At 42.9% G+C, this 27,914-nt stretch overlaps 2 protein-coding genes across 3 annotated transcripts; both read left to right on the top strand.

Moving 5' to 3' along the window:
• Positions 1 to 740: 740 nt before the first annotated feature.
• LOC134753014 (RING finger protein 17-like) lies at positions 741 to 11,299 on the top strand. The gene is made up of 7 exons (XM_063688778.1): positions 741 to 850; positions 1,005 to 1,222; positions 3,574 to 4,120; positions 4,268 to 4,465; positions 5,495 to 5,664; positions 5,868 to 6,143; positions 9,976 to 11,299. Exons 3-7 carry the CDS (start codon positions 3,683 to 3,685, stop codon positions 11,069 to 11,071), a joined length of 2,178 nt encoding a protein of 725 aa, XP_063544848.1. The 5' UTR covers positions 741 to 850; positions 1,005 to 1,222; positions 3,574 to 3,682; the 3' UTR covers positions 11,072 to 11,299.
• A 5,643-nt stretch (positions 11,300 to 16,942) lies between these two features.
• Positions 16,943 to 27,914, top strand: LOC134752883 (uncharacterized). 2 transcript variants are annotated; one of them, XM_063688661.1, is made up of 12 exons: positions 16,943 to 17,117; positions 17,193 to 17,464; positions 18,201 to 18,430; positions 18,895 to 19,001; positions 19,384 to 19,603; positions 19,888 to 20,062; positions 20,961 to 21,070; positions 21,237 to 21,383; positions 24,681 to 24,805; positions 25,166 to 25,295; positions 25,964 to 26,109; positions 26,758 to 27,914. In XM_063688661.1, exons 1-12 carry the CDS (start codon positions 17,023 to 17,025, stop codon positions 27,890 to 27,892), a joined length of 2,892 nt encoding a protein of 963 aa, XP_063544731.1. In that variant the 5' UTR covers positions 16,943 to 17,022; the 3' UTR covers positions 27,893 to 27,914. The 2 variants fall into 2 exon arrangements, with proteins under 2 accessions (XP_063544731.1, XP_063544739.1); XM_063688669.1 differs by lacking the exon at positions 16,943 to 17,117 and adding an exon at positions 17,750 to 17,891 and having other exon boundaries at positions 17,327 to 17,464.

The raw sequence follows: 27,914 nt of genomic DNA, 5'->3' as shown, positions 1-27,914 counted from the left end.
CAGTCAGTAACTAGTCGCCGGGGACGGTGTGTGTAGCGTCCGCAGTGCGCGTGTGGCTGCCCGACAGGGGCCGCCAGCTGTCCGTGCCGTGGGACCGCCTGCGCGCCGTCCGGCCCCGCTTCACTGCGCTCCGAGCGCTGGTCAGTCAGTAACTAGTCGCCGGGGACGGTGTGTGTAGCGTCCGCAGTGCGCGTGTGGCTGCCCGACACGGGCCGCCAGCTGTCCGTGCCGTGGGACCGCCTGCGCGCCGTCCGGCCCCGCTTCACTGCGCTCCGAGCGCTGGTCAGTCAGTAACTAGTCGCCGGGGACGGTGTGTGTAGCGTCCGCAGTGCGCGTGTGGCTGCCCGACAGGGGCCGCCAGCTGTCCGTGCCGTGGGACCGCCTGCGCGCCGTCCGGCCCCGCTTCACTGCGCTCCGAGCGCTGGTCAGTCAGTAACTAGTCGCCGGGGACGGTGTGTGTAGCGTCCGCAGTGCGCGTGTGGCTGCCCGACAGGGGCCGCCAGCTGTCCGTGCCGTGGGACCGCCTGCGGGCCGTCCGGCCCCGCTTCACTGCGCTCCGAGCGCTGGTCAGTCAGTAACTAGTCGCCGGGGACGGTGTGTGTAGCGTCCGCAGTGCGCGTGTGGCTGCCCGACACGGGCCGCCAGCTGTCCGTGCCGTGGGACCGCCTGCGCGCCGTCCGGCCCCGCTTCACTGCGCTCCGAGCGCTGGTCAGTCAGTAACTAGTCGCCGGGGACGGTGTGTGTAGCGTCCGCAGTGCGCGTGTGGCTGCCCGACAGGGGCCGCCAGCTGTCCGTGCCGTGGGACCGCCTGCGCGCCGTCCGGCCCCGCTTCACTGCGCTCCGAGCGCTGGTCAGTCAGTAACTAGTCGCCGGGGACGGTGTAACGTTTTAATAGGGCGTTTTAAATCTTGAAAGACATTTAGGATCTAGAACGATTTAACGATTACCTATCGGTTTTGGGTTTATTATTACTGAATTGACGATCATTCCTCAACTTCTCACAGGCAATTGAAAGCCACCTGGCGGGGATAAGTCCAGTCGGCGGGCGATGGCACTTGTCCGCCGGCGAGCTACTGGCGCAGCGCTCCGGGCGCGCGCTGCGGCTGGTCGCGCACGAGTCGCGCCGCCGCAGCGTCGGCGCCGTGCTGCTCGAGCTCGACCCGACCGCCGTCGTGTGCCTCAACCGGGAGCTGCTCGCTAAACAGCTGGCTACTACTGACGGGTGAGTGAGCACGAGTTTCAGGACCCGCACGTGTTCAGCAGTTACTTTCAGCGAGAGTTTAAATTCGCATTCAATACGTGTGTACAATGAAATCTAAAATTTTCGTAACGATAGTTCTTCATTATAACGAGTCGATCTTTGTTTACTCACGCTAGTACCTACAGGTCTATTCACAAGGCTGGCACGAATGGAATGAATGAGTGAATGAAATTATCTGTGTGTATCACATTAACCCATAAAATGGTGACTCTAACTGTACACTCGGGAGCAAAAAATCGACTCGTCACATTTTTTAGTTTTTTTTTTCAATTTTTCTGAAAACGTTGGATATTTCAGTAAAAATGAAATTGCAGTATTATTGTTTATTAATTAAGCTATCAAAAACATTAACAACCGTTGAAATCGGTTTGGTAAATTTCAGGTTATTGTTATTTTTGTAGAAAACAACATTTTACCTGCTTTGATTATGCACGAGTTGCGCACCTTTGAGGGCCATAAAAACCGGTGTATCCGGTTATTTCTTATCAGTCCTTATCAGAAGTTGACCTGTGCACATCTCCCGCAATCATTCTCTGGAATTACCTGCAAGAAAATGGATACGACAGAAACTGAAGCCGGCCAAGTTATCGTCTTGCCCAATCAAGGCCTTACGCAGCGTGCAGTTGCTGAACAGCTGAATTTAAGTCAGTCTGCTGTTTCCAGAGTCAACCAAAAGTTTATTCGGACTGGAAACCTGGAAAGCTCGCAAACCTGGATCTGGCCGTCCCAGGTGCACATCGAGGAGAGAGGACCACTTCATCGTTACGGCCAGTCTTCGTGATCGACAGCGTACCGGCGTTGATATCCAGCAGCAGCTGATGCAGAACCGAGAGCAACCAGTCAGCAAGTGGACAGTTCGTCGAAGACTTAAGGAAGCCAACCTTACCCCAAAAAGGCCTGCCACAGGGCCCAAACTGACAGGGAGGCACCGGGACGCTCGTATGGATTTCGTAACCACTTACGAAAATTGGACGTACGAACAATGGAGCCGCGTACTCTTCAGCGATGAGTGCAGGGCAGGGTGTGTCTCCATGGCAGTGACAGAAGAAGACGGGTGTACCGAAGACCTGGAGAACGATTTGCGCAGTGCTGCATCTCCGAGACGGTCGCCTACGGAGGGGGATCCGTCATGATGTGGGCGGGGATATCCATGGAGGGGAGGACCGAGCTGGTTTTCATTCCTGGTGGGGGCCGCGGAGGTGGTTTGAACGCAGATCGTTACATCACAGATATCCTGCAAGATCATGTCGTCCCCTATGCAGGATTTTATGAGGAGGGATTCCATTTCATGCAAGATAACGCCCCTTGTCATACCGCACGAGTCACGCGGGCATACCTTGCTGAGGTTGGCATCCCCACTCTTGCATGGCCACCTCTGAGTCCGGACTTGAACCCCATCGAGCACTTGTGGGATCTAAAAAGGAAGGTTCGAAGGTTCTGAAAGAGGCTTTGGTCGAGGAATGGGAAGCTTGTCTGCAGGATACCATCAGGAAGCTGATAAGATCCATGAAGAACCGGATTGCATGCGTCAAGAAGGCCCGCGGCGGAAATACAAAATATTAAACAGGAAAAATGAAATGGTTTTCTCTCTACGAAATTGCTTTTATTCCCATTTTCAGGACGTTAATTGAACGTGATTTTACCCCATTTTGCTAAAATCGCTCAGATTTCAGTATCTGAAATAATACTTCAGGAATTTTGTGTTTTTTAAAAAGGTAAATTTAGCAGCTTTTTAATGGTACTATTACTTTAAGAATACGCGAATTAGTTTCGGAGATATTTCGTTTTTAAATCCAACACAGATTTGAGTCGATTTTTTTACTCCTAAGTGTATACCGATACAGGTGTCACGCATACAATGAGAGTTTCGTTAATTCCATTAGTGTTAGCTTTCGTGAATCAACCTGTACCAGTGGATACCAGTATTAAGGCCCCCGGCAAGCTCGACCAAATTGCACCTCCCCTTTTAAAACTACGTGTTGGATTGTAATGAAACTTTGCACATACAATGACATGAGGTATATCTAGGTCTGAAATTAGTTTATATAGCTCTGTTTTATATAAAACAAACGAAATAGAGCAAAAACAAGTTTTGTATGAAAAACTTAAATTCTCTGGTTTTTTTAGCTATGGTATCTGAAGCTAATACATAAACTAATTACAGACATTAGATATACTTTATCCTATTGTAAGTACAAAGTTTCAGAGAAATCTAGCTAGTCGTTTTAAAGTGAGAGCGGAACTACGTTTGTATGGAGAACCGGGCTTGCGGGAGACCCTTAAAAGCATATGCCTACTGGCTGTTTTTTTAGGTCCATTGACTTTGAAGCCCTCACTGCGGAATACGATTCTACTAAAAAGGAACCAATCCCACAATCACCCGTAAATAGTGAAAACGCCACATGCAAAAATTATGAAACAATGGCAAGAAGGTATCAGGATGAGTTCCAACCCGGCTCAAAAGAAACACTCCGATTGGAAGCGAAGATCCTTCTCTGCGAGTCCCCATCATTGATATACATCTCATTGGTACACCAGCAGAAAACATTCAACGAGCTGTTTGAAGATATGCAGAAATTCTACTCGAAACGCAAAACTCCGCGCCGCGAAAGATGGAAAGTGAACGATAGATGCTGCGCATTTTGTATGCAGTCACAGACATGGCGTCGAGCTACCGTCCTCAAAACGGAAAAGGACCAAGTCATCGTATTCTTTACAGATTTCGCTCAAACCGAGACGGTGTCGATATCGAACTTGAAAAAGTTGCATACCGATTTTGAAGTGATAGGAGACGCGGCTATAAAGTGTCATCTAGCGGGGTTGCTGCCGGCGGACGGGGAGTGGCCCTCGCTCACCAAGGTAAATTGAGGGAAAAAATACAATTCATATAGTCAAATCTGTTTCACTTTCTGATTTTAATATCCAATCCGATATAATCCATTGCATATCATGCAATCCTAGCTTGGCTTGAAAAATTGTAAAGATAATTATGTTAATATTTCAAAGGAGTTCCTGAAAGACAAACTGGAGGAGTACAAACGCGTGTTCGTGACAAAAGTCGGCGAGTTCGAGGACAAGAGCATGCCGGTTCAGCTGTGGGTGTACCACACGGAGCTGGGCAGCGCGCTCGAGCCCAACGAGTCCGAGTGGCGCTGCCTCAACGCCGAGCTGGCGAGCCGCGGCCTCGCCATCGATACTCGTCAGGTGAGACGTGAGAGCATGCCCGGCCAGTTTTGTGCCATAGGGCGCTGTCAGTCCGCTCGAGCCCGAGTCCGAGTGGCACTGCCTCAACGCCGAGCTGGCGAGCCGCGGCCTCGCCATCGATACTCGTCAGGTGAGACGTGAGAGCATGCCCGGCCAGTTTTGTGCCATAGGGCGCTGTCAGTCCGCTCGAGCCCGAGTCCGAGTGGCGCTGCCTCAACGCCGAGCTGGCGAGCCGCGGCCTCGCCATCGATACTCGTCAGGTGAGACGTGAGAGCATGCCCGGCCAGTTTTGTGCCATAGGGCGCTGTCAGTCCGCTCGAGCCCGAGTCCGAGTGGCGCTGCCTCAACGCCGAGCTGACTGCCGCGGATTGGCACTGCCCGATACTCGCTAAGTGCGACTAGACCTTGCCGTATACTCACTCATACACGTTATTCAATATTGATATAAAATACCTACCTACGACGAAACGACGGTATGCTTCTTTGAAGTATTTTTTGTGAATGCGATATTTTACTTTTCTTATTTTCGATCTTTTAGCATTTAGCAATTAGCATCGTCGACGATCCCAAACTCACAAGCGGTATTGACCTTTAAGTCTAAGGAGAGACTTCGCCTCCTTATGCGTGTTCTACCGCTTGTACAATGGGCTGTGCTCTGAAGAACTGTTTGACATGATGCCAACGGCCGCTTTCTATCACCGCACCGCTCGCCATCGGCAGGGTGTTCATCCTCACACTAGCACCTAAACGGTCGCATACTGTGCGGTTTAAGAGGAATTTCCTCCCGCGTACGCTTCGGCTGTGGAATGAGCTCCCTGCCGAGGTTTTCCCGAGGGGTTACAGTATGGGGTTCTTCAAAAAAGGAGTGTACAGGTTTCTAAAGGGTCGGCAACGCGCGTGTAATATCTCCGGTGTTGCAGGCGTCCATAGGCTACGGTAACTGCTTACCATCAGGCGGGCCGTATGCTTGATTGCCACCGACGTGGTATAAAAAAAAATTAAAACATAATTCGTGTAAATTTTGTTCAGATTGAGGGCGCCACCTCTGGACCAGACGACGAGCTGCGTTTCCTGAACGTGCGCGGCTCGGTGAAGGAGTGGCTGCTGCCGCCGCTGCCCGGCTCGGCCAGCTCGGACGACGTGCCCGCGTGGCTGCCCGCCGAGCCGCTGCGAGCCCCAGAGTTCACCGCCCTGCCCACGTGAGTGCCAGCTGACTCTCGGTACAGGAGTGGGTTCATTAACCGTTTCACTCTTTACTCTATCATTTTGATGTATATTTTTTATTTGAAGGACTGCGGTCCGTTTAGCAGCATTCTCTTATGTTTTCTTTTGTACTACCTGTTTATAATAATAGCAGATGTAACAGTTTCTTACTTTACTAGGGTTGTATTATTCTCCACAGATACATAGACAACGATGGCATCATCTACTTGCACGATGTCTCGCAGGAGGACGACTTGGAGTTCATCCGCGACACGCTCGAAATGGTGTTCAAAGAGGAGGACCTCAAGGCGCCGTACTGCTCGTGGCGCGTCGGGGAGCTTTGCGTGGCGCGATATTACCTCGACTCGAAGTTCTACCGCGGGACGGTGCTCGAGGTCAACCCCGCCCAGGGCAACTGCCTCGTTCAATACGTCGACTACGGCAATTCCGAGCTCTGCGCCTTTACCGACCTGAGGTTAGATTATTCTTAACGTATGCGAGTGAAATCTGGACAAAATTCAATGTCGTATTAAATGAAAACAAAATGGTTATTTTTTTATAAATTTTCATGTTCTTCAATAATGTATTTAACAAAGTTACATGCAAGATAAAGTTTACTCAAATGCGAGATTTTTAACGGCAGTTATGATACTTTAAAGCCATCGGTGTCGAAAACACAAATTTTATCTCGACATATTTCACATTCTCATCCGGACCATTGATTTTCTCAAAATAATAGTTATCTTGCCATGAATTTCCATTTCAAGTGACATTAGTCCCCCATAAATCCCATAATGCAAAACAGCTGATTTTTTTACATTTTTGACCGAATGACGTACCCGCTTTTTCAGTTTTTTTTTTTCGGAGATGGTTGGCTTAACATTTCTTGAACGTTTGTTGATGCCCATATCTTTAAGAGCCCTTATTCCCTGGAGCGTTCACCGATTTCACGAAATAACACTCAATAGATGGCGTTGACGCGCGGTACGCGAGCGCCGGCAACTATAACGCGTTTTGAACGCAGGCAAGAATAATCTTGATCGTTGTCGATTTCAATAGCAAGTAACATTATTTTTATTGTTATAGCCACTCTTTTATTTCAATTTACATGCATGGTAGTAGTAAATTCAGTTTATTATGTTAAGAAAATATACATACTTGTACCCAGAGATGACCAGGGTGCCTAGCTAAGATGCCAACCGTTTAGGTACCTATAGTTTACATTAAACCAAATCTGTAGCTGGCCTCTGAAATGGGTAATAGAAACGCGTTCCGTATGTCTTTCGCTTTCCAAATGGCCAGGGTGCCTAGCCAAGATGCCAACCGTTTACGCTCCGTAGCAAACGAAACGTTACTGTCTCTGTCGCACTAATATGGAAGAGTGATAGAGAGAGATTACGCTATTGTTCGCTTCGGAACGAACGACTGGCATCTTGGCTAGGCACTCGGGTTTAGTACCTACAGTTTACGTAAAAACCATTTAAAACCAAATCCGTAGCTGGCCACTGAAATGGGTAATAGAAACGCGTTCCGTATGTGTTTTGCTTTCCAGGTGACCAGAGTACCTAGCCAAGATGCCAACCATTGGTTCCGTAGCGAACGAAAGGGTAATTTCTTTCTATCACTCTTCCATATTAGTGCGACAGAGACGGTTGCGTTTCGTTCGCTACGGAGCGTAAACAGTTGGCATTTTGGCTAGGTACCCTAGTCATCTGGAAAGCGAAACACATACGGAACGCTTTTCTATTACCCATTTCAGTGGCCAGCTACAGATTTAGTTTTAATGTAAACTATAGGTACCTAAACGGTTGGCACCTTGTCCTCGTCCTGTCTCGGAACTTAAAACACCTATTTACCAAATTTAAACTAAATCGGTTCAGCGGTTTACGCGTGAAGAGGAGTTAAAAAAAAAGTTATTTGTTTAAAGTTTGTATGTTTTTACTTCGGAAAGGTGTATTGTTGATACCATAAATGAATTCAGCACCCCCGATTTATACGAAAATGTTACCAAACCCGGCCTAGCAGCTTTACTGATGTAGATAATCAAGATAAAAATGAGAGCCCTAAATAAACCTTCAAGAGCGGATTTCTCAAAAACTATACAAGATATCGAAAAACTTGACTGCATAAAACTTGTAACAAATTAAATCTCTTTTCATTTTGTATAAGTGGCCATGTCGCTCAGACGCATAGTTTCCGAGATATAATCGAAAAACCGAAAAATGGAACCTTCAAACCCCCCCCCCCTCTCCCCCCCCCCCCCCCAGCACCAGGGTTACGGCCGGGGACTTTTGATATGTTCATCTCCTAACTAGTCCAAACAAAGCTACGAAGTTAAAAATTGTGTTCCTTGCATTTCCCTCTATAGCTTCTTATTGCTTGGCCTACAAAGAAAACTCATTTATTTTAGGTTTAAAAAGAGAAAATGAAAACTTTAACTATTTCAGACGCTAGTTTAGGAAATGATTATTTAAGAACGTTAACAGTTTTTGAATAAATAATAATAGTTACGTCGTAATGTTGAATGAAAAAGGAAGCATTTTGCAAAATACGCTCGTTTGTAGGAGTAAGGCCTCTTAAGATATATTTAAACAGTTTTACTGCCACATTTGAATGTTCTTGTGACCTCTCTGTAAGATTTTGTGACACAGCGGGCCTTCATTTTCTTTAATCTATCTCTCCCAGAAAACCAGACTTTGTAGCAGTAATTTTTTTTTTTAAAGAAAAGAATGCAAAAATATTATAAACATACCTTCAACTCTAACCCGCTTACACAAAATATTCCTCTATCTTCACTTTCGGCCATAGTACGTACAGTTTCGCGACGGTGTTCTTCTAGATTGACCATAATTTCAAGAGAAAGAATCCAATGTCCATGAAACTTACCGGATTAATTGACAGTGATATATTAGATATAATTTTAGTTTAATTTTTTATTTACTTTTTACATGTTCAAAACTTTGTCCTGATTTCACTCCACATATGTTATATAAAATTGTGGCTCGTAGTTCACCGACGAGCCCTGCATGTGATACAAAAAATGGTGCCAATCGATTATTTACCTATTTTTATACTTAGATTAGGCCCTAATCATTAGGGTATTAGCAAAGATAGATATAACTCCGTAATAGATGGATACAGTCTAAGGAAAAAACGTGCCTCGAAAATCAGGAAAATTTGATTCTCGCTCAGATGGCGCCACTAGTATTGGCCTACTCTCGTATAGAGGGCGTTGATTGTTTTGTTTGTTATTTATCATTTTAACGCATATCAGTGAACATAGGTCAAAATCATATAAAAATAATTAATGCAAATAAAAAAATACAACAAATCCATATTTAAATACATTTTAACGTAATTTTATAAATCTTCATTTTTAGTTTTAAAGTATGTCGATAGATGGCAGTGAATTTACAGTGGTTACAAAATTTACTATGACAGTACCGCTCTATCTTATTATATCCTCTTTGGTATTAGTAAGTAAGTACATCCCGGTTATTATCCTGATACAAATATGTGGATGATACAAATTAATAATAGTTTGTTTATAAATCAAATATTTTTTTTTAATTTTCTTCCAAACTGCAAACATATTTTCAGCAAGAGGCAGTTTGAAAATATGAAGTGAACCAGCTTGTTAAACCCTAAATTTCTATTTGAAGCTTTTATACTTGCAGAGTATTTATGTATGTTCGGGTCAAATTTTGCAATCTAAATAAGACTTACTTCTCATTATTCGATTAAGCTGAAACTTCACACACACACACACATATATATGTAATTTGGGTGACAATGTAATATTATGGTACCATCGCGCAGATCTGACGATGTGACGATGACCAACGCAACCTAATAGGGGGTATTGCTGCAATGTTCTGCCGCCAGAGTGCAGCACTAGCACACATTGTAAACCATACTTACTTATACATACTAATACCTTAAATCGTTTTTGACAAGTTTTCACTATGACATTGATGCATCAAAGCGGTTTGTTTACACACAGCCTACCGCAAAACGCGGTAATCGAAATGTCGTTATCTAAGCTGCCCTCTATCGCTCGAATATGCAAGAATGATAGAGAGGCAGATAACAAAATTTCGATTTTCGTGTTTCGCGGTAGGCCCTCAGTTTGTGCTAGTGGCAGTGGCACCATCTAAGCAGAGTTTTGCGTAATATTCCCTATTGTGTTTGTTTTTTTTATATTGTCTTGATGAGCCTGTCTGTTACCTGTTAAAAGAAAAGTACAGTCAACGATAAAAGCTTGTATCAAAAATGACATTTTTGAACAAAAATCTTATTTATTTTAGGAAACGCGTTGCTCTACACCAGATCCCCATCCAATCCCACAAGGTCTCGCTCGCCCGCATCAAACCCGTCGGTGAGCCGTGGGACCAAACCGTCCTCGACTACATACACAAGGCCATCGTCGAGAAGAAATGCTTCGTCAAAGTGGCAGCCCCGCCGGTCAACGACGTCACGCCAGTCGACCTCAAGTATGACAAACTCTGGATTAATGACCACCTAGTCGAGTTTGACTTGGCTGAATACATTGACGGCTCCAAGCCTATAGAACGCAAGTTTATAAATAAATCTAAACACGCTTCAAGTACAACAGTAAAAAACAAAAGAACTGAAACAGAGATGAATGTTATTGAAATAAACAGTGGTTCCGAACCCGATTACATTGTTGAGGAGAATATAAACTCCTCACAAGCGTCAGGCTCGCCGGACTCCTTCAAAATGAGCACGCTAGTTGATCAAAACGGCAGTGCGAGCGAGAAAGACAGCTCTAACTTAGTCTCGTATCTGCGACAAGAGGATCGAGAATTTAGCTGTAACATACCCGTGATAAACGACGCAAACTCTTTGGAATTAATGATCGTTCAAGATGCGGATAGCCATGTGACATATGAAGCACTTTTAGATATTGTGAAAGAAATGGGAAATAATATGCCGCCGTTAAACGGTATATACGAGTACAAACCGTGCATCGCGCTCTTCGAAGACCACTGGTACAGGGCATCTATACTAAAGTACAGTGAAACGAAAAATCTAGTTAAAGTTCACTACGTGGACTACGGGAACATTGGAATAGTTCCCTTGTCTGACGTGAGGGAGATAAGTAAAGATTGGGTGTGTCTGCCGCCGGCCTGTATCACGGTGCGCCTGCACGGCGTCCGCGTCAACCCAGACTTCGACCCGGACGACGTCACCAAAGCCTACATCAATACGTTTCTCGACAAAGGACCGTTCCGCGCTACTATTGCGGACTATGTGGAATATGACAACTCGATGCCCGTCGTAGAATTAAGGAATACCGACGGAGAACTAGTGTATAGGAAATTGATTGAAGAAAAAGTGTTATTACGTGATACGCGCGATGAAGAGAATTTGGCTAAGTAATTAAAAGATCTGAAGACTGATCTGGAATTTGATCTGATCAAAATTTCAAAACTATGATTCATAAGTTTCGAGTCCAACTATTTTATATCATGAATCATGACTATACAGTCCCATTATTGATATAATGACACGCAACGCACAGCATAAACAGTTGAAAATTTGAAATATATAGATCCGGGTTTTATAGGTATTCTATTATTACCGAGGCGTTAATAAAAATAAATCAAATTCTGGTTAGTTTAATTTCACGACTTCAATTAACCTAATTAAAATTATAGACATTGAATTAGATTTTCATTTATTTATTTCATAATAGAATTACATTATAATGCTTCCGCTATGTCAATTGTACGGATGACTCGAATCAACAGCAGCAAGCATAGAAAATCGAAATTTCGTTATTTTTCGCATTACTATATTCTTGAAATTTTGATTTCCGATGTTCACGGTAGGTTAGACTGTTGGATTTGGATATTTTCGAAAATAACTGACATGGAAATAGGAAATATTACTCAAAACTCTGCGTAGAGGGCGTCACTAGCACAAACACAGGGCCTACCACGAAACACGAAAATCGAAAGTTCGGTTTCTACCTTTATCACTTGCATATTTGATCGATAAAGAGGCAGATAACGAAATTTCGATTTTCGCGTTTCGCGGTAGGTCACCTGTAAACAAACCGCCGTGATGCATCAATGTCAGTGAAAACTTGTCAAAAATGTGTAGAGGTAAGGAAATTATGGATGGTATAGAAAGGATGCCAATCTCTTATGGCAGAATTGTTGCAAAAGTGACCGCTTTCAGCTTTAAATAATAGTTCCTAATCTCTCCGGTGGCGCTAGTTAGGCTCTGGGACATGAGTATAACATGAACCAACAAATAACCCGACCAAATTACGTAGGTTGTTTTTGGTAGTATTTCAGTGTATGGTGGCGCCGCCTAATTACTGTTTTTTGATGGACACTTTTCATACATAGAGATTTGGCTCCTTTATATAGTCTCCATGAAGGAAATGAATCTTCATGTATCAAAAAGTGACTGTAAAAAACAGTAAATAGGCCATACACCTAGTATTTTATATAGTTGTGAGACCGTGAGGGACAGAACATACGCAATGCGACAAAATTAAAAACACGTTTTAACATTCCTGACAACATACCAGAAACAACCTACGTAATTTGGTCGGGTTATTTGCTGCCCCCTCCCCCATTTCATCTCTACATTATTATACCTCTATGGTTCATGTCAGAGTCTCCTATATAATACAATACTCTTTGATCTCAGAGCCTACCTAGCGCCACCGGAGAGATTTGGAACTATTATTTACAGCTGAAAGCCTTTCTATACCATCCATAACTCTATAGACAGGACAAATTTGTGATTATTGACAATTTAATCAGGTGGTGTGGACGCAAAATGAAATGGGGTTGGCCGGTCGAAGTCTTTAGCAGATGGCACCAGCATAGCTTGCCCTGTCAATCCCTAGAATTGTGTCAAATTTTTGTTTTTTTTAATGCCCTGGATCATGGAGACTATATAAAGGAGCCAAATCTGTATGTATGAAAAGTGTCCATCAAAAAACAGTAATTAGGCGGCGCCACCATACACCGAAATACTACCAAAAACAACCTACGTAATTTGGCCGGGTTATTTGTTGCCTTATATGGTTCATGTTATACTCATGTCCCAGAGCCTAACTAGCGCCACCGGAGAGATTAGGAACTATTATTTAAAGCTGAAAGCGGTCACTATTGCAACAATTCTGCCATAAGCATCCTTTCTATACCATCCATACCCTGGATGCCAGCCCTTTAAGCCAAATCTCATAGAAAAAGGGGCAAGCTATGATGGCGCCATCTCTGCAAACCTTTGACAGTTGCCAACCCCATTGGCTCGCCGATCCTTATAAGGTCCCTCCACACTCGTGCGCGTATCGCGGCGCAAAGCCGCGAACGCAAGTGTGGAGTCTAGTTCGCTAATCAGCGAAATCGACTCCACACTCGCGTTCGCGGCTTCGCGCCGCGTAGTCTGGAGCGCCTGGCCTGTATGACCTTGCTGGTTATATCCGTGTGCGATACATCTGGTATGTAGACGGTGGTTTACTGTGAAATTGCATTGCGCCCCGGCCAAGGTTAGAGGGTGACCTTGAACTGCAAAAGCTTGGTTCACCGTCTGACCACTCCTCATGGGCTCAACAGATCTTGCCATAAATCACATACAATTTGATACATTTCAGGTAAACACCGACTTAAGAATTTGTACACTTATTTAGAGGGTGGTATTCCACCTGTCCAATGTCATTGCGTCTCACTCTCTCATTAAGCAAAATGTGAGACAAAATACACATTGGACCAAGATATTGGACAGATGGAACACCACCCTAACTGACAAGTGCAAGGCGAGTGGACGCCGTAAAGGCTCCTGTACACCATGGCCCAGTGTAGGCCAGTCCAAGAAATGCAGTTATGCGTTAGAGGGAACAAGTGATATTGCTATCTCATTCCACCGTATAGCTACGTCCCTTAGACTGGCCTACGCTCGGCCATGGTGTACAGGAACCATAATATGTAAACGATGAATCTCCATCTCACTTATCCGCGACTGCGTCCCAGTAGGCTTGACTCGGTCATGAACTAAGAACTGTTAAGAATGAAATCCCGTGAAGGACCGAAAGGAACTAACTAACTTTTTGCACGCTTTTAGTCGGTCTTTAGGTCCTTTAGTTCAGTGGGATTGGAGAGTGCTTGACAGAGTGAAACAGAAAACGGACGGAACGAAACGGTTCTCAACGTCGCTGGCACAAGTGCGAACGAGATGAAACCCCAGTAGCATTTATACGTCATTATGACGTCAGCGACGTCTTTATGACGTAATAATGCCGTCATTATGACGTCGCTGACGTCATTTTGCTACCTGGGAAGACCAGAGTGACACGCTAAAGCCCAAAAAGTATAAAGGAAAATCAAATATATTTCTATATATTTTAATTTTCTTGTGTTAAGGTGGTCCAATGTTTAATATCGACATATCATATCGTTCGTACACCTTGAATTATATTCAATTCAGGTACCAAAGATTTGAAAAAAATCGAGTGTAAAACCGATTTATATTCATTCCCGGCTGAAATAATCAACCGAACTGAAATAAAGGAACTAAAAGACCGAACTAGTTCGTTTGACCGAGAGCGGAGCGCTCTCTGTAGTGAACGAGCAGGCACAAGCCTAGGTCCCAGTCGTCAATAACTAAAATAAATTCAGGAATTATCTTTGTAGTCTGTAAGAGACTTATTTCATTATTTGTCTTTGTTCGTCAATGTATCAAAAAATCGCGTGCGGTTTGTTACAAAGACCGCTCCAGACTATGCGGCGCGAAGCCCCGAACCCGAACGCGAGTGTGAAGTCGATTTCGCTGATTAGCGAACTAGACTCGAGTTCGTTCGCGGTTTCGCGCCGCGATTCGGGCTCGGGTGTGGAGGGTCCTTAAGGTCTGTACTGTCTGTAGAGCCCTGTACCTTGTCATGTATTGTGCGCTCGGATATCGATAGAAAATCTATATCACGCATTTGCTAAATATCACAAGGTCTAATACATTTTTAAAGTTAGTGATACACGTGTTTGTAAAGCCGCGAACGCGAGTGTGGAGTCGATTTCGCTGATTAGCGAACTAGACACCACACTCGTATTCGCTCACGATTGCGGAGGGACCTTAAGAATTAACCATACTAATTTAAGGCAACTATATTTGAACTATATCTCTTTTACTGGAACTGACACAAAACTGACATGAGTACTGTATTGTGAAACCATCGTGCAAATTGCTAGTTAAATAGTTATATCCAGCCCAGGGCTGCCAGATCGTATAATTGGATACGAAATCCGTATAATCAAATTGTTTTCGTATCTATCACGTATAGGTGGTCAATCGGTATAATTGGATACGAAAAAATACACGGATGTCAAACTACTGGCAATCAGGGTGCCAATACTGTTAAGGCCCCAGTACATAGTGGTGAAGGATGGGCCATGCCATGCCATCGCCATTGTATACAGGGGGCAATGGTATACAATGGCGGACGACTGGCCGTCAGTTGTCAGCCGTGGCGGGCAATCGGGAAGTTGTCGGTTTTTTTGAAACTTCAAAGGAATAGTACGGGAATCGTGGCGTAGCATGGCTCCAAAGGGAAAAAGTAATGAAGTTGTACTTTTGGTAGAAAGGAAAGATCCGCATGCGAGCACTTCATTCCCGAAGCTCGGCCTTCGGCCTCGCGTGCTTAGGAAATCGTAAGGGACGCTTCGGGCCTTCGGCCCTACGCGGAGCTCGGCCTTCGGCCTTCGCTGGGTTTCGAAGCTTAGCATCGGGACTTCGGCCTTCGCTGGGTTTCGAAGCTCAGCATCGGGACTTCGGCCCGCCGCTTCGCTTAATAAAACACTTGGGGAGGGTTGGTTTTGCTTTGGGTGGTAAGCGGGAAGTTGGAGCTTAAACACGACCCAATAATAGTAAAAGTGTCTTGACAAGCTCAGCTATAGTTTGTCAAAGGACTGTCTCATTTCAAACATAGACAGGGAGAATCATACTATCTTTGTCTTACACTAGTACTAGCTGCACCCAAAAGAAAAGGCTGAGTATAGTTTTTTTTGTTCTTATTTACTGACAATTTGGTTTGACCAACTATATTGAATGAACAAAAATCGTAATAATTTAATGGAGCGGCAACTATATTCTGTCCCTGTAATCGTCCCATAGAAAATTTGAATTTCGCTCCTTTTTCTATCAAAAGTTGTTTGACCGGCTATACCTACTTAAATACGCGTCAGTTTTAAAAATATTGATTTAAAATTAGCCCATTTTTTAGAATTAGTGTACTCGTATAATGCAATCGAATTTCGTATAGTTGAAGGCACTGGATCGTATAATCAAAATTTATTTATGTAATTTATTTAGCCCTGATCCAGCCTGGCGCAACTAGGAACAAAAATACGAAATGTATGGAAAAAACTATAATACTAATGGCGGTGTAATGGCGCATATTGCCGTCTCATTCTCTCAGTGTATCCATCTTACTTCATCTGCATCTGACAGTCGCCATTTTTATCTGCTCTGTTTCGGCCATATTGTATTGTTGGGAGAGTGGTTATATACTCTTTGGTTATACTTCTTCTTCTTCTTCTTTTAAAATTATGGCTTCAGCCCAGTGGGACTATTTCGCCAGTATCAAGGTATTAAGAGCTTTAGAACGACAAAAATTGTACGGTTGTACAAGACAGTGTACGGTGATTTGTTAGCTCTTGTAAATCGATAGCTAGACTTTACAAGAAGCACGTGGACTACCGGCCGTTGACTCCAAGATGGTGGTTAAACGCGCTTCAAAATTAATTCTCCATTCACTGCACACTACCACATTAGTTTACTGTATAATAAGCTATCGATATTACACTTTAAACAATATTAATGAGCAAAAAACAAAGTAATTAATCACGATGCTAACTATCAAGATGGCGCTCGAACCGGAAGTCCTCTCTTTGGTTATATCTGAACGGCACCCAATCCAACTGTCATTGTCAATGTCATTCTCATTCATTTTCATTATGGATGGAATAGAAAGGATCGCAATCTCTTATGGCAGAATTGTTGTAAAAGTGACCGCGTTAAGCTTTAAATAATAGTTCCTAATCTCTCCGGGTGGCGCTAGTTAGGCTCTGGGACATGAGTATAACATGAACCATATTAGGCAACAAATAACCCGACCATATTACGTAGGTTGTTTTTGGTAGTATTTCGGTGTATGGTGGCGCCGCCTAATTACTGTTTTTTGATGGACACTTTTCATACATAGAGATTTGGCTCCTTTATACAGTCTCCATGATTTTCATGCTTCGTTATCGCTTCCCACTAGTTCCCACATGATGCCGCTCAAAACAAAAAACATTTATACATTTCACTGAACATACAAAATGATTTTAGAATACGTGCTGAAATACCACCTCCAAGATTGTATCAATATTCTGACGGAAGAGGACGTATTAGCATTCTATAGTATAAAAATTGAGTAAGTCAACCAGTACTTGCCTATTGTTACTAAATGTTATTTTACGAGTACCTATTATAAAAAGTTGAATTTCAGTTTTTTAAAGCTGTTCGAGATATATCCTGATATAGGCGATAAAGTACTTTGTAGTCCAGTGGATAGTCTCCCACAATGCCACGAAGGCATAATAAAGGCGCAACAATATATACTGGAACAAAGCGAATACAAGTCTACCATCGAAAAGCTACCTCATTGCTTTTTGAAGAAAAACGTTCACGCTCGTATCTTTGGACTTCCCGTTTGCCCTGAGCTCCATCGAACAATATTTCCGAAAAATGTGGACTTGGCTTGCTTTTTAAAAGTTACTGGTAAGTAAGTGTTAAATGAAAAAACCCGGCCGAGTCGGACTCGCCCACCAAGGGTTCCTTACCAATTTAACATTTCTTTTGTACAAATTTACATATTATATTTCAGTTTTTTCCTGTATTTGTAGTGTAAGACGATATAACTTGCCAAATTTCATAGTTCTAGGTCAACCATAAGTGCCTTATCAATTTAGATTCCCTTGAGAGTATCGAAATTTACATTTTTTGCGACATAAACGGCCGTCTCTTTTTTTTTACGGTTACTTAGAAATTTTGATTTCTTCACAGCTTCTAGGGACTGTAGGCCTGAGTATATGGTTTTAATTTCAACTCGTTACCTCCACGCGTTCCTGAGATTAAGGGATGACTGACAGATGGATGGACGGACAACAAAGTGATCCTATAAGGGTTCCGTTTTTTTCCTTTTGAGGTATGGAACCCTAAAAATGGTAAATTTGCTTCTGCATGGTCATAAGTAATACTTTTTATTATGATTTAATTACATATCACAAATCACAAACTGGTACCCTAGCGGATATAGTCGCAAAAGAGGACCACAGTTCTGCAGGTGGGAAGACGAAATAAAGCTAACGGGATGTTTTTGGAGAAGAGCAGCTATGGCCAGGACCCACTGGAGAGATTTAGAGGAGGCCTTTGCGAGGAGGCAAACTGAGTTCCCCTATCTCAGTAATAAAGGCTATTTTGTTTTATTTATTTATTTATGATTTTATTATTTTAGGGACAATTGTAAGAGTAACTCAAGCTAAGATGTTGGAATATCAACGCAAATATGTTTGTGTAAAATGCAAGTTTGAGAACTGTATGGAAGCAGAGTTTGAGCACAGGTATGTGCTGAAAGCTCCTGCGAGATGTGGCAATGATGAAGCCAGGTGCAAGAGCTCCACATTCACACAAGTTAACTTAGTCTCCAGGGAGTACTGCAAAGATTATCAGGAAATTAAAATTCAAGTCAGTTGTTCGGAATCTACTATTAAGTTTTATGATCCATTCTAGGTTGGCCTAAAGCAAAGGGGGTGCAAAACAATAAAAAATAGGTGTCATAATAACATCACTCCGATGATAATTGTCTAAGTGTGGGCACCCCCTTTGCTTTAGTCCAACCCAATATTATTGTCATTAAATTTTATCCAGGCACTATACTAACTATAACTGCTGGAACTAATTCCATGCAAGGCGCGGGAAAAAGTTTGTTATGAGGTTATGACTTCTACATACCTGGTATTGGTATAAGTTTTATAATACTCATAAAAATATGTTCCTTTAATTCATGATCATTAATGATAGCAGAAAAATGTTACTTACTGTCTAAATTATTTTTTACAAAATACTTAATTCTTTATATTCATACTTCATTTCAATAACAATCAAATGTATGTTCCAACAATAATTATTGATTTTTTTTTTTGTATCAGGAGCAAGTAAATAAACTTGGCATAGGCACTATACCAGGCTCCATGTGGGTTGTGCTGGAGGATGACCTTGTAGACTCGTGCAAACCTGGAGATGATGTGCATATCTGGTAAGTGCATACACTTATTATGATGATCCCCATTGTATAGAGTGATTATAACCTGAAATACATCACCAATTTCCATAATAGATGCAACTTATGTTTAAACATAGTCAGGTGAGAAGTCACAGCCAAAAGGTGGAAACACCACTGCAGCATTTTATATTTGTATGCACGAGCATTTGGGTCTAATTATACATTTTGCATGTACTGCTTTCTTGCCTCACAATATAATCTGAGAATAATCAAATGCATAGATTAGGATGGTATTCCATCTGTCCAATATCTTGGTTCTGGTATTTTGTCTCACATTTTGCTTAATGAGAGAGTGAGACACAATGACATTGCATGCCACAGATGGAATACCCTTAGCCATTCTGGGCTATTTTAGTGGAACAGTGCGTCGCCGCTGGCGTCCCGCCGTCCAAGCCAAGCAGTCAGAGGTAGAATTGGTACTACAGGCTAACTACCTTGAGGTTTGCAATGCCCAGAAGTCAGAGGTCCTAGCCGCCGCTCCCGATGTCAAAGAGTGCTTTGATGAGTTCTGGGCGAAGTATGAAGCTTGTCCTCTGAAGGGCAGAGACCAGATTTTAAAGTCAGTGTGTCCACAGGTAAGTTCCATTGTAGGTACAATTACAATTTTTATTTTTAAATATTTGTAACGTTCCACGGATATCGCGACACGCAACAACACTTCAATACTAATGCGGTGCTACGCGACGTAAGCGCCAAACGCCATACTTTCAAATTTGCAATGTAGGGGGATGTTGCAATCACAAAGTTAGGATCTTAGATCTCTTTTAAATCTTCAATGTACAGACAGAGAGATGTGTTTGTGTATGTTTAATGAGCAGACTGCATGGAGTTCTACCATGAAGCTAATCTGCTTGTACAGGTATACGGCCTATATTCAGTAAAGCTGGCCCTACTGCTGACCGTGCTCACGGGCGCGGGCGCGGGCGCGGGCGCGGCGGACGCGCAAGCGGGGGCGGAGGCGAACAGCGGCGCGGGGGACGACAGCATCACGCGCGTGCGCGGTCAGTGCCATCTGTTGCTGGTGGGAGACCCGGGTAAATATCCGATCAATCTTTTAACTAATGCCATGCACAAGCAAATTTGATTATTATCATCATCAGGTTATGACTATTATCAGGTCTTTAGCTTGACTACATGAATGAAACAATTTCGGCAAATAATTGTGATTGCAAAATCTTGTACAGCATAAAGTTTTGACATCATATTTTCATTGAATGGAATGAATTCATAAAGTAAATGAATATTCATAAAGGCAAACCGCCTTTACCGCAAAAACCAATAACACTATCTATAATCTATATTTCAAAGAAATAAAAGTAACTTTAATTTGACGACCGGTCTGGCCAAGTGGGTACTTGGATAAGTGACCCTGCCTGCGAAGCCGATGGTCCGGTGTTCAAATCCTGGTAAGGACATTTATTTGTGTGATGAACACAGATATTTGTTCCTGAGTCATGGTTGTTTTCGATGTATATAATAATATAATATAAGTATGTATTTATCTATATAAGTATGTTTAAATCTTCGCCAAGTACCCATAGTACAAGCTATGCTTAGTTTGGGGCTAGGTCGATCTGTGTAAGATGTCCCCAATATTTATTTATTTATATCATACAAATTATAAAATGTATACCACAAAGCACCAGAAAACGTCAGTCTAGAACGAGCACGTTAGGAGGTGCGCTAGAAACTGCACTAGACTAAGCTTACAGGGCAGATTGCCAATGATATACATTTATCAGTACTTCCAAAGTGTGTAGAGCGATCGAAGCGAGCGATTTTGATAGCATACGCAGTACAAGTGTTATTTATACGTCATAATTTCATAAAAGTTTGACGTTTAAAATAACACTTGCACTGCGTGTGCTATGAAAATCGTTGCACACTTTTCTTGGTCTAACTCTACCTAACTACCTAATTAAATACGTACAGGTACGGGAAAATCGCAGTTGCTCCGTGCGGGCGCTGCGCTGGCGGCGCGCGCCGTGCTGACGTCGGGCGCCGGCAGCACGCGCGCCGGCCTCACCTGCTCGGCGCTCAGGGTAACTGGATTTCCAGTTCATTTGCTTTGATGATTGACGTCGGCATTGTGGTGGCCTTGTTCGAGGCAGAATTGCTGCTCGAGTATTTCGTAGTATGAGGTGGATAAATGTGTAGCGCGATAAATTATAGAGTGGATTAAGTAGGTATTTATTTCCTTGATCTCAGGAAGGGGGCGAGTGGCAGCTGGAAGCGGGCGCGCTGGTGCTTGCCGACGGGGGAGTGTGCTGTGTAGACGAGCTGGCTCAGCTGAAGCCGCATGACCGCGCCGCCGTGCACGAGGCCATGGAGCAACAGACAGTGTCCGTGGCCAAGGTAAGCAGCTGGTAGCGGCCGCTGGTGCTCGACGGGGGAGTGTGCTGTGTAGACGAGCTGACTCAGTATTAGGTAAGGCTCATTATTTACGTTTGTACAGCCTTTGGAGTTAATGTGCATTTGAGCATGTATGATGGAGACCGGAATTATTGTGGCATTTTTGAACTGTCATAGGGAGTTCTCATTTATCGACTTCCAATAAAAAGCGTCCAGTCTCTGCGTTGTACATGGATATGTCGAAAGTGTTCGATTATGTTGACACTCGAATACTTTTGGACAAACTTTATCGCTACAGATTACGTGGCAATGTCCACTCTTTAATAAAAATCTTATTTAAGTGGTAGGAAACAAATTACTCAAATTAATCAGCTATGTCTTAAGTCGAAGATGGAAGTAACATACACATCGGATATAAGGGAAGTTCGCTATGGTGTGCCACAGGGGAGCGTTCTAGGTTCTCTTTGCTGACGACAGCACCATTATATTTTCTGAAAATATGTTTTGAATTCTTATGAGGTTGACATCAATAGAACATTAAGTAAAATTATAGATTGGCTAACGAATAATAACTTGATAATTAATTTGGACAAAACGAAACTTATGACATTTAAACGAAGGACTAATTATGCACCTAATTTAACTGTAGCCCTTATAAAGGGGCAAAAAGTTGATGACACGGATATGACAAAATTTCTAGGATTGTATGTAGACGATAAGCTGACATGGAAATATCAATTGACTCTATATGTAAGAAATCTCTCCCTTTGATTTCCATGACTCCCGTTGTTGAGCTGTTTTCGGCCAGTTATTAGTGAAGGTGTCTAAGTCGTCCCGCCATCTCCGCCTGGGCCTGCCACGTCCGCGCTTCTTTTGCGGCATCCACTTGGTGGCTATACTAGCCCACCTATCCGGATGCATGCGGCAGAAATGACCTGCCCAGTCCCACTTCAACGTAGCGGTCTTCTCCCCTACGTCAGCTATGCCTGTTCTGGAGCGCAGTGTAGTGTTTCGGATGCGATCCATCCTTGTGACACCTAGAATGCTGCGCTCCATTGCTCTCTGGCAAACCTTCTGGACTTCTGACTCTCGGTGAGCGACCATGTTTGGGCACCGTAGGTTAGGATAGGCAGAATACACATGTCAACGAGTTTACGCTTTAGTGACATTGGAATGTCCCCCTTCATTAGCTCCTTCATGGACCAGTAGCTCTTCCAGGCGTTTTGAACACGGCGCTCAACTTCCTTGTCTTGCCTGTCGCTGAAAGAGACTAACTGGCCCAAGTATATATACTCGTTGACATATTGTATAATCTGCCCGTCAACTTCGACCGTACGTTTCGTGCTATTAGTCATCACCTGAGTCTTTGCACGATTAATTGGAAGTCCAACTGAAGGCTTGCGTTGCTCAGATCATGGAGCATTTGCTGAAGTTCTGTGGCAGAGGAGGCAAAAAGAACTATGTCGTCGGCAAAACGAAGGTTTGACAACCTCCTGTTACGGACGACTATTCCATTTTCCTCCCAAGAAACCGCCAGGCTTCTGAGAACTTCTTCGAGCGTGCTCGTAAAAAGTTTTGGAGATAACGGGTCCCCTCGGGTCGGGTTGCTTGACACCTCGCTGTACCCGAAACGTTGGTCCGGAAGATTGGTGTTAAGCTGTTCGATGTTTTGGTTGTGTAGTGCGGTTATTATGGAGGAGTGGGTGATGCTATCAAAAGCTTTATATATAATTTAAGAAAAAAGTAAACCCATCTGCAGTGCTTACCGCTTACCATGCCTTTGTAACATCGTCTTTAAGGCACGAAATAATATTCTGGGGTAACTCTACGGACAGGGAACTAGCTTTTCGATCTCAAAAAAGTGTGTAAGATCTCTGTGTGGTGTTAGCTTTGAAGAATCTTGTAAGCCTTATTTTCAAAATCTTAAGATCCTAACACTACACGTCTTAGTCTATATATATATATGAAATATGTGTTTTTGTGAAATGTTACGCTCATCTGTTCTTAAGCTTTAAAAGCTAACGATTACGGGGTAAAGTATTGTATTCAGTTGTACCCAAGACAATGTTATTCCAAAAAAATGTGGTCGGAATGGCCCCGAGAATATTTTACAAAATACCACAACACATTCAATTATTACATCAGCTTAACAAGTTTAAAAACCGGCCAAGTGCGAGTCGGACTCGCACACGAAGGGTTCCGAACCATTACGGAAAAAAACAGCAAAAAATCACGTTTGTTGTATGGGAGCCCCATTTAAATATTTATATTATTCTGTATTTTGTTTTAAGTATTTGTTGTTATAGCGGCATCAGAAATACATCATCTGAGAAAATTTCAACTGTCTAGCTATCATGGTTTATGAGATACAGCCTGGTGACAGACAGACGGACAGACGGACGGACAGACGGACAGCGGAGTCTTAGTAATAGGGTCCCGTTTTTACCCTTTGGGTACGGAACCCTAAAAGTGCTTTAAAACTGTTATTAATTTAAAAGAGCTACTACTCTATAAAAGAATTTTTAGATGACAATGGTTTGTAATATGTACATACATTTATATTTTGACATGCATGCTCTCAAAATTTGTATGCCGTTAAGGCGCCACATAGTGAAACTGACTGATCTGTAACATCCTATGTACAGTCGCCATCAGATATATCGGAGCGCCCGAGGTGCTCAAAATGTCTGAACACGCACTCTAACGCCTTGACAATAGAGGCGTGTTCAGATATTTGTGAGCACCTCGGGCGCTCCGATATATCTGATGGCTGTACACCTGTTGGACAAATAAATAAATTTGTAATTTAATACAAATAATATCGATACAATGTAGAACACAAAATATTAAAAAATCATAATAGTTCATGGATATTTGACTGTAAAAGAATTAAGTAATTTAAGCAGATAAAGTTAAGTTACATATCAACAGCTAACACAAACACAAAGGAGCCTCGTCTGCCAACAATCCACTGTGTGGTTTGGCAGAAGAAAATATGTATTTGGTTGTACGTAAGATTTTTGAATAAACGTTTTATTATTTTATTTAAGCAGATAATATGGAAAAAAGATGACTACGTATTTCTTTTATAAAGAAACCAATGGAATAATTGTTAGTAAGTACTGAAACTGACTGAACATGAAATTGAAAAAAAAAAGCACGGAACTGAATTAAATGTGAAATTAATAACCATTATTTTTTTCATATTGCTTTTATTATGTGCGGATCGGTTTTAATAAGATAACCAATGACGTAACCAAGGTAATAAAAATATATAGTAATAGGCAAATTATTCCGCAGGCGGGCATCGTGTGCAAACTAAACACGCGCTGCGCTGTGGTGGCGGCGTGCAACCCGCGCGGCCGCTACGAGCCCGCGGAGCCGCTGCACCACAACGTGGCGCTGGGGACCCCTCTGCTCAGCAGGTATGTGTGCTACTGCTGCCGTGCTTGCTAGAAACACACCGTTCCGATAACATCAATAAGCTCCTGTGTCATTTACACTTAAAAACTAGTAACGCCATCTAGTGAGCTTTCTGGCAGGGCTAACATAACTGACCTTCCGGTGTTATTTCAAATTCGGTGCTAATGGTGCTATATACGATATGTATGTTGATTGTGACTTTGTTTAAGAATTATAATTCAATTACCTACTCTTCATCATCATTGTCAGAGACGGAAGCACACACATTTTTGCTGCACGTAGTCGAGAAAAATCATAGAAAAAATCATGACACTTAAATAAATTGGGTTATTACAACTCTCGTTACCGTTGTTTGTTAACAGGTTTGACTTAATTTTCATTCTGCTAGACACGAAAAATAAGGCTTGGGACACGCTCGTCTCTTCGTATATATTATTCGGCGGCGCTCGGACCATTGACAGCAAAAAACAATGGAGTATTGAAAAACTGCAGGTATGATTACTTCAGTTTCTAATATTCGTTTTTGATTTTTAAAATTAACGCTGAAGTATGGCGCAGCTTAGAACCGCCTGTGGGGGCTAAAGTTACACACAAATTGCGTCAATCATTTCTTCCCGAGAGGGTTCATTAGGAATATATTTTCGTGATCGCGAGTTTGCGAGCTGAGGCTTTAAGCCTAAGCGATTTTTTTAAACATGATGCTCTATGTTCGTCTTTATTGATAAGTGTAAGCCACAGAAAACAGATGTTTTTACTTTTAAGTTGTTCATTAAAATACTTACAATTCTGTTTAAAGACCCTTAGTAATACCCATATCCACAAAGGAGCTGGGGCTGGTGGAGGCTGCCCCTCCACGCAGGGCCAGAGCGTTTGTTCAGTTACGACTTTAAATACGATGTCCGAAATAATTGGAAAACAAGTAAATGATCGACTACAGCGCTGCTCAAAATACGATGACGCACTGTTAAGGCAATGACGTCATTAACCGCCGGTCCAAGCGGACGCGTCCATAAGAACGCTATGTATGTAATCACTTCTTGTGATTTCGATGTAGTCAATTTACGGTGCGTCAGCGTATTTTAAGCAGCGGTAAGGCGATCCTTTAATTTGTATTTAGATATACTAGATTAAGGAGATTCAGAGTCGGTTACCGTTTGCAGATGTACATCGGGCTGGTAGGAGGCGTTCACACGGAAATGACAGCGGCGGCCAACACGGTGTTGCGCGCCTACTACATGTCGCAACGACGCGCTGCGACGCGAGACCCCTCGCGCACCACCGTGCGCATGCTGGACAGCCTCGTCAGGTACAAGAGTGGAGTGCTTCAGTACGAGTACGACTCGCATTTACCGGTACCGGGCTGGGCATCGCAGCGGGTGTGCGGGTGTCCGACGGTGGGGTGGTCGACCGCGTCCGGCGGATAAATCCTAGAAAAATTGCATACGTCGAATGAAGCAAACCGCGCGAAATGACATCCGATATTTAAACGGAATCGAAGGGAGCCAGTTACGACACCCGTCCACAGCTGACCGATTAGAGGAAGCCATACCGAGCTGTGTTACATTTAACCCTTTTCCAGGTCGTACCAATCTAGAAGGTCAAAAACTCCAAATATATTCCAATTAGTTAAGTTGAGACGATTCATTTGAAGACGAGTCACAATTCCCGTAATACCAATCTAATTTGAATTGTAATTCGGATCGCAAAGGTTGAAATTAAATCGACACATTTGTGGTCGATAAATAGTACAATGCCTGGAACAGGGTTAAATATAAAATTATATAATATAAACCTAAAATTCTAATGACCAGTTGGGCGTACTGCGACTTTCGACACTGGGTCGGTCAATGCGAATCGTATTTTTTAGTGAAGCAGCTTCACTAGCTCACCGTTCTTAAGACACACTGATTGTTCTATTTAACTTTACGTTTACGTTAATTTTTTTATGTATCAGGTTATCTCAGGCGCACTGCCGGCTAATGCGGCGCACTTGCATCCTGCCGGCGGACGCGGTGACGGCCGCGGCGCTGGTGGACCTGTCCATGCAGGACTGCGCGCGCGCCGACACCACCGACGCGCTGCACGACTCCTTCCACAAGCACCCCGACTTTCACTACCTGTGCACCGCCCGCACGCTCCTCACCAAACTAAACCTCTACGAAATCTGGCAAAACGAACTCTTGTCCTACGCCAAAATTCTCCAAGTAGATCATCAAACTCTAGAACGCGAAATAGAAAACAAAAGCTCGAAGCTCTTCGAAAAATTCGACGACGTCTCCGATGACAATATCCCGCTATCTTCAACTTTAGTCACGAGCTCGTACTTTAAAAATAAAAACGATGACCATGGGGATATTGTAAATAATGATACTGACGATCGACCCGTATTCGATAGTAGAGATAACGTGAATGAAAAGTTTACAGCGACTTTGAAGAAACATGCGACGCTTAATAAACTTGAAAGAAAACCACCACTAGTACAGAAATCAAGGAAAAGGAAGCGGAAAGAAAATGTAAAAAATCAAAAATTAGGTAAAAAGAAAAACGATAAATCTGTAATAAGATATGTACTTGATAGTATTTCGGAGAGCGATTCAGAAGAACAAAATACCACCGTTAATTTGAAGGGGGTCCCCAGTGTAAACGATATTTTTAATGAAATTGGTATAGATTTTAACTTTGATGATAGTGGAAAAAATAATGCAGTAATAGAAAATAATAAGATTTCACCAGATGGAAAATCAGAGTCAAGTGAGGCAGATATAGAGAGTAAAAAAGACAAATCAAGTAAATCATTTGTCGAAAACAAAGAGTGTGAAAAAGATTCTGTCAGTAAACTAAGTCCTAATACTTCGTCAAATACTCGCAGTAAATTAAGACAATTCCAGTGTGTGGAGAAACATGATATTAGTAAATATGAAGAAAAAGTAAACACGAGCATAGTACACAAACAAAATGAAGTAGTTGTTAAATTGGAAAATGTGTCTGATTCAATAGATAACTCGAGTTATGCAAGTAAGAAATCTGTTACAAGTTCTCAAATGTCTATATTTGAAAGTTCAGATTGTGATATAGATTTAGATTTATAGGTAAATAAAAATCAATCATGTA

This window comes from Cydia strobilella, chromosome 2 (assembly GCF_947568885.1).
Source record: "Cydia strobilella chromosome 2, ilCydStro3.1, whole genome shotgun sequence".
Lineage (NCBI taxonomy): Eukaryota > Metazoa > Arthropoda > Insecta > Lepidoptera > Tortricidae > Cydia > Cydia strobilella.
This window is presented reverse-complemented; position numbering and strand designations above follow the sequence as displayed.

Bases quoted from the DNA above. Each gene is read 5' to 3' on its own strand.
- LOC134753014 (XM_063688778.1), top strand. From the start codon at position 3,683: ATGGCAAGAAGGTATCAGGATGAGTTCCAACCCGGCTCAAAAGAAACA. The intron at 4,121-4,267 runs GTAAATTGAGGG...AATATTTCAAAG, and splicing joins AGTGGCCCTCGCTCACCAAG to GAGTTCCTGAAAGACAAACT. The intron at 6,144-9,975 runs GTTAGATTATTC...TATTTATTTTAG, and splicing joins TGCGCCTTTACCGACCTGAG to GAAACGCGTTGCTCTACACC.
- LOC134752883 (XM_063688661.1), top strand. From the start codon at position 17,023: ATGATTTTAGAATACGTGCTGAAATACCACCTCCAAGATTGTATCAAT. The intron at 17,118-17,192 runs GTAAGTCAACCA...GTTGAATTTCAG, and splicing joins TTCTATAGTATAAAAATTGA to TTTTTTAAAGCTGTTCGAGA. The intron at 25,296-25,963 runs GTATGATTACTT...TACCGTTTGCAG, and splicing joins GGAGTATTGAAAAACTGCAG to ATGTACATCGGGCTGGTAGG.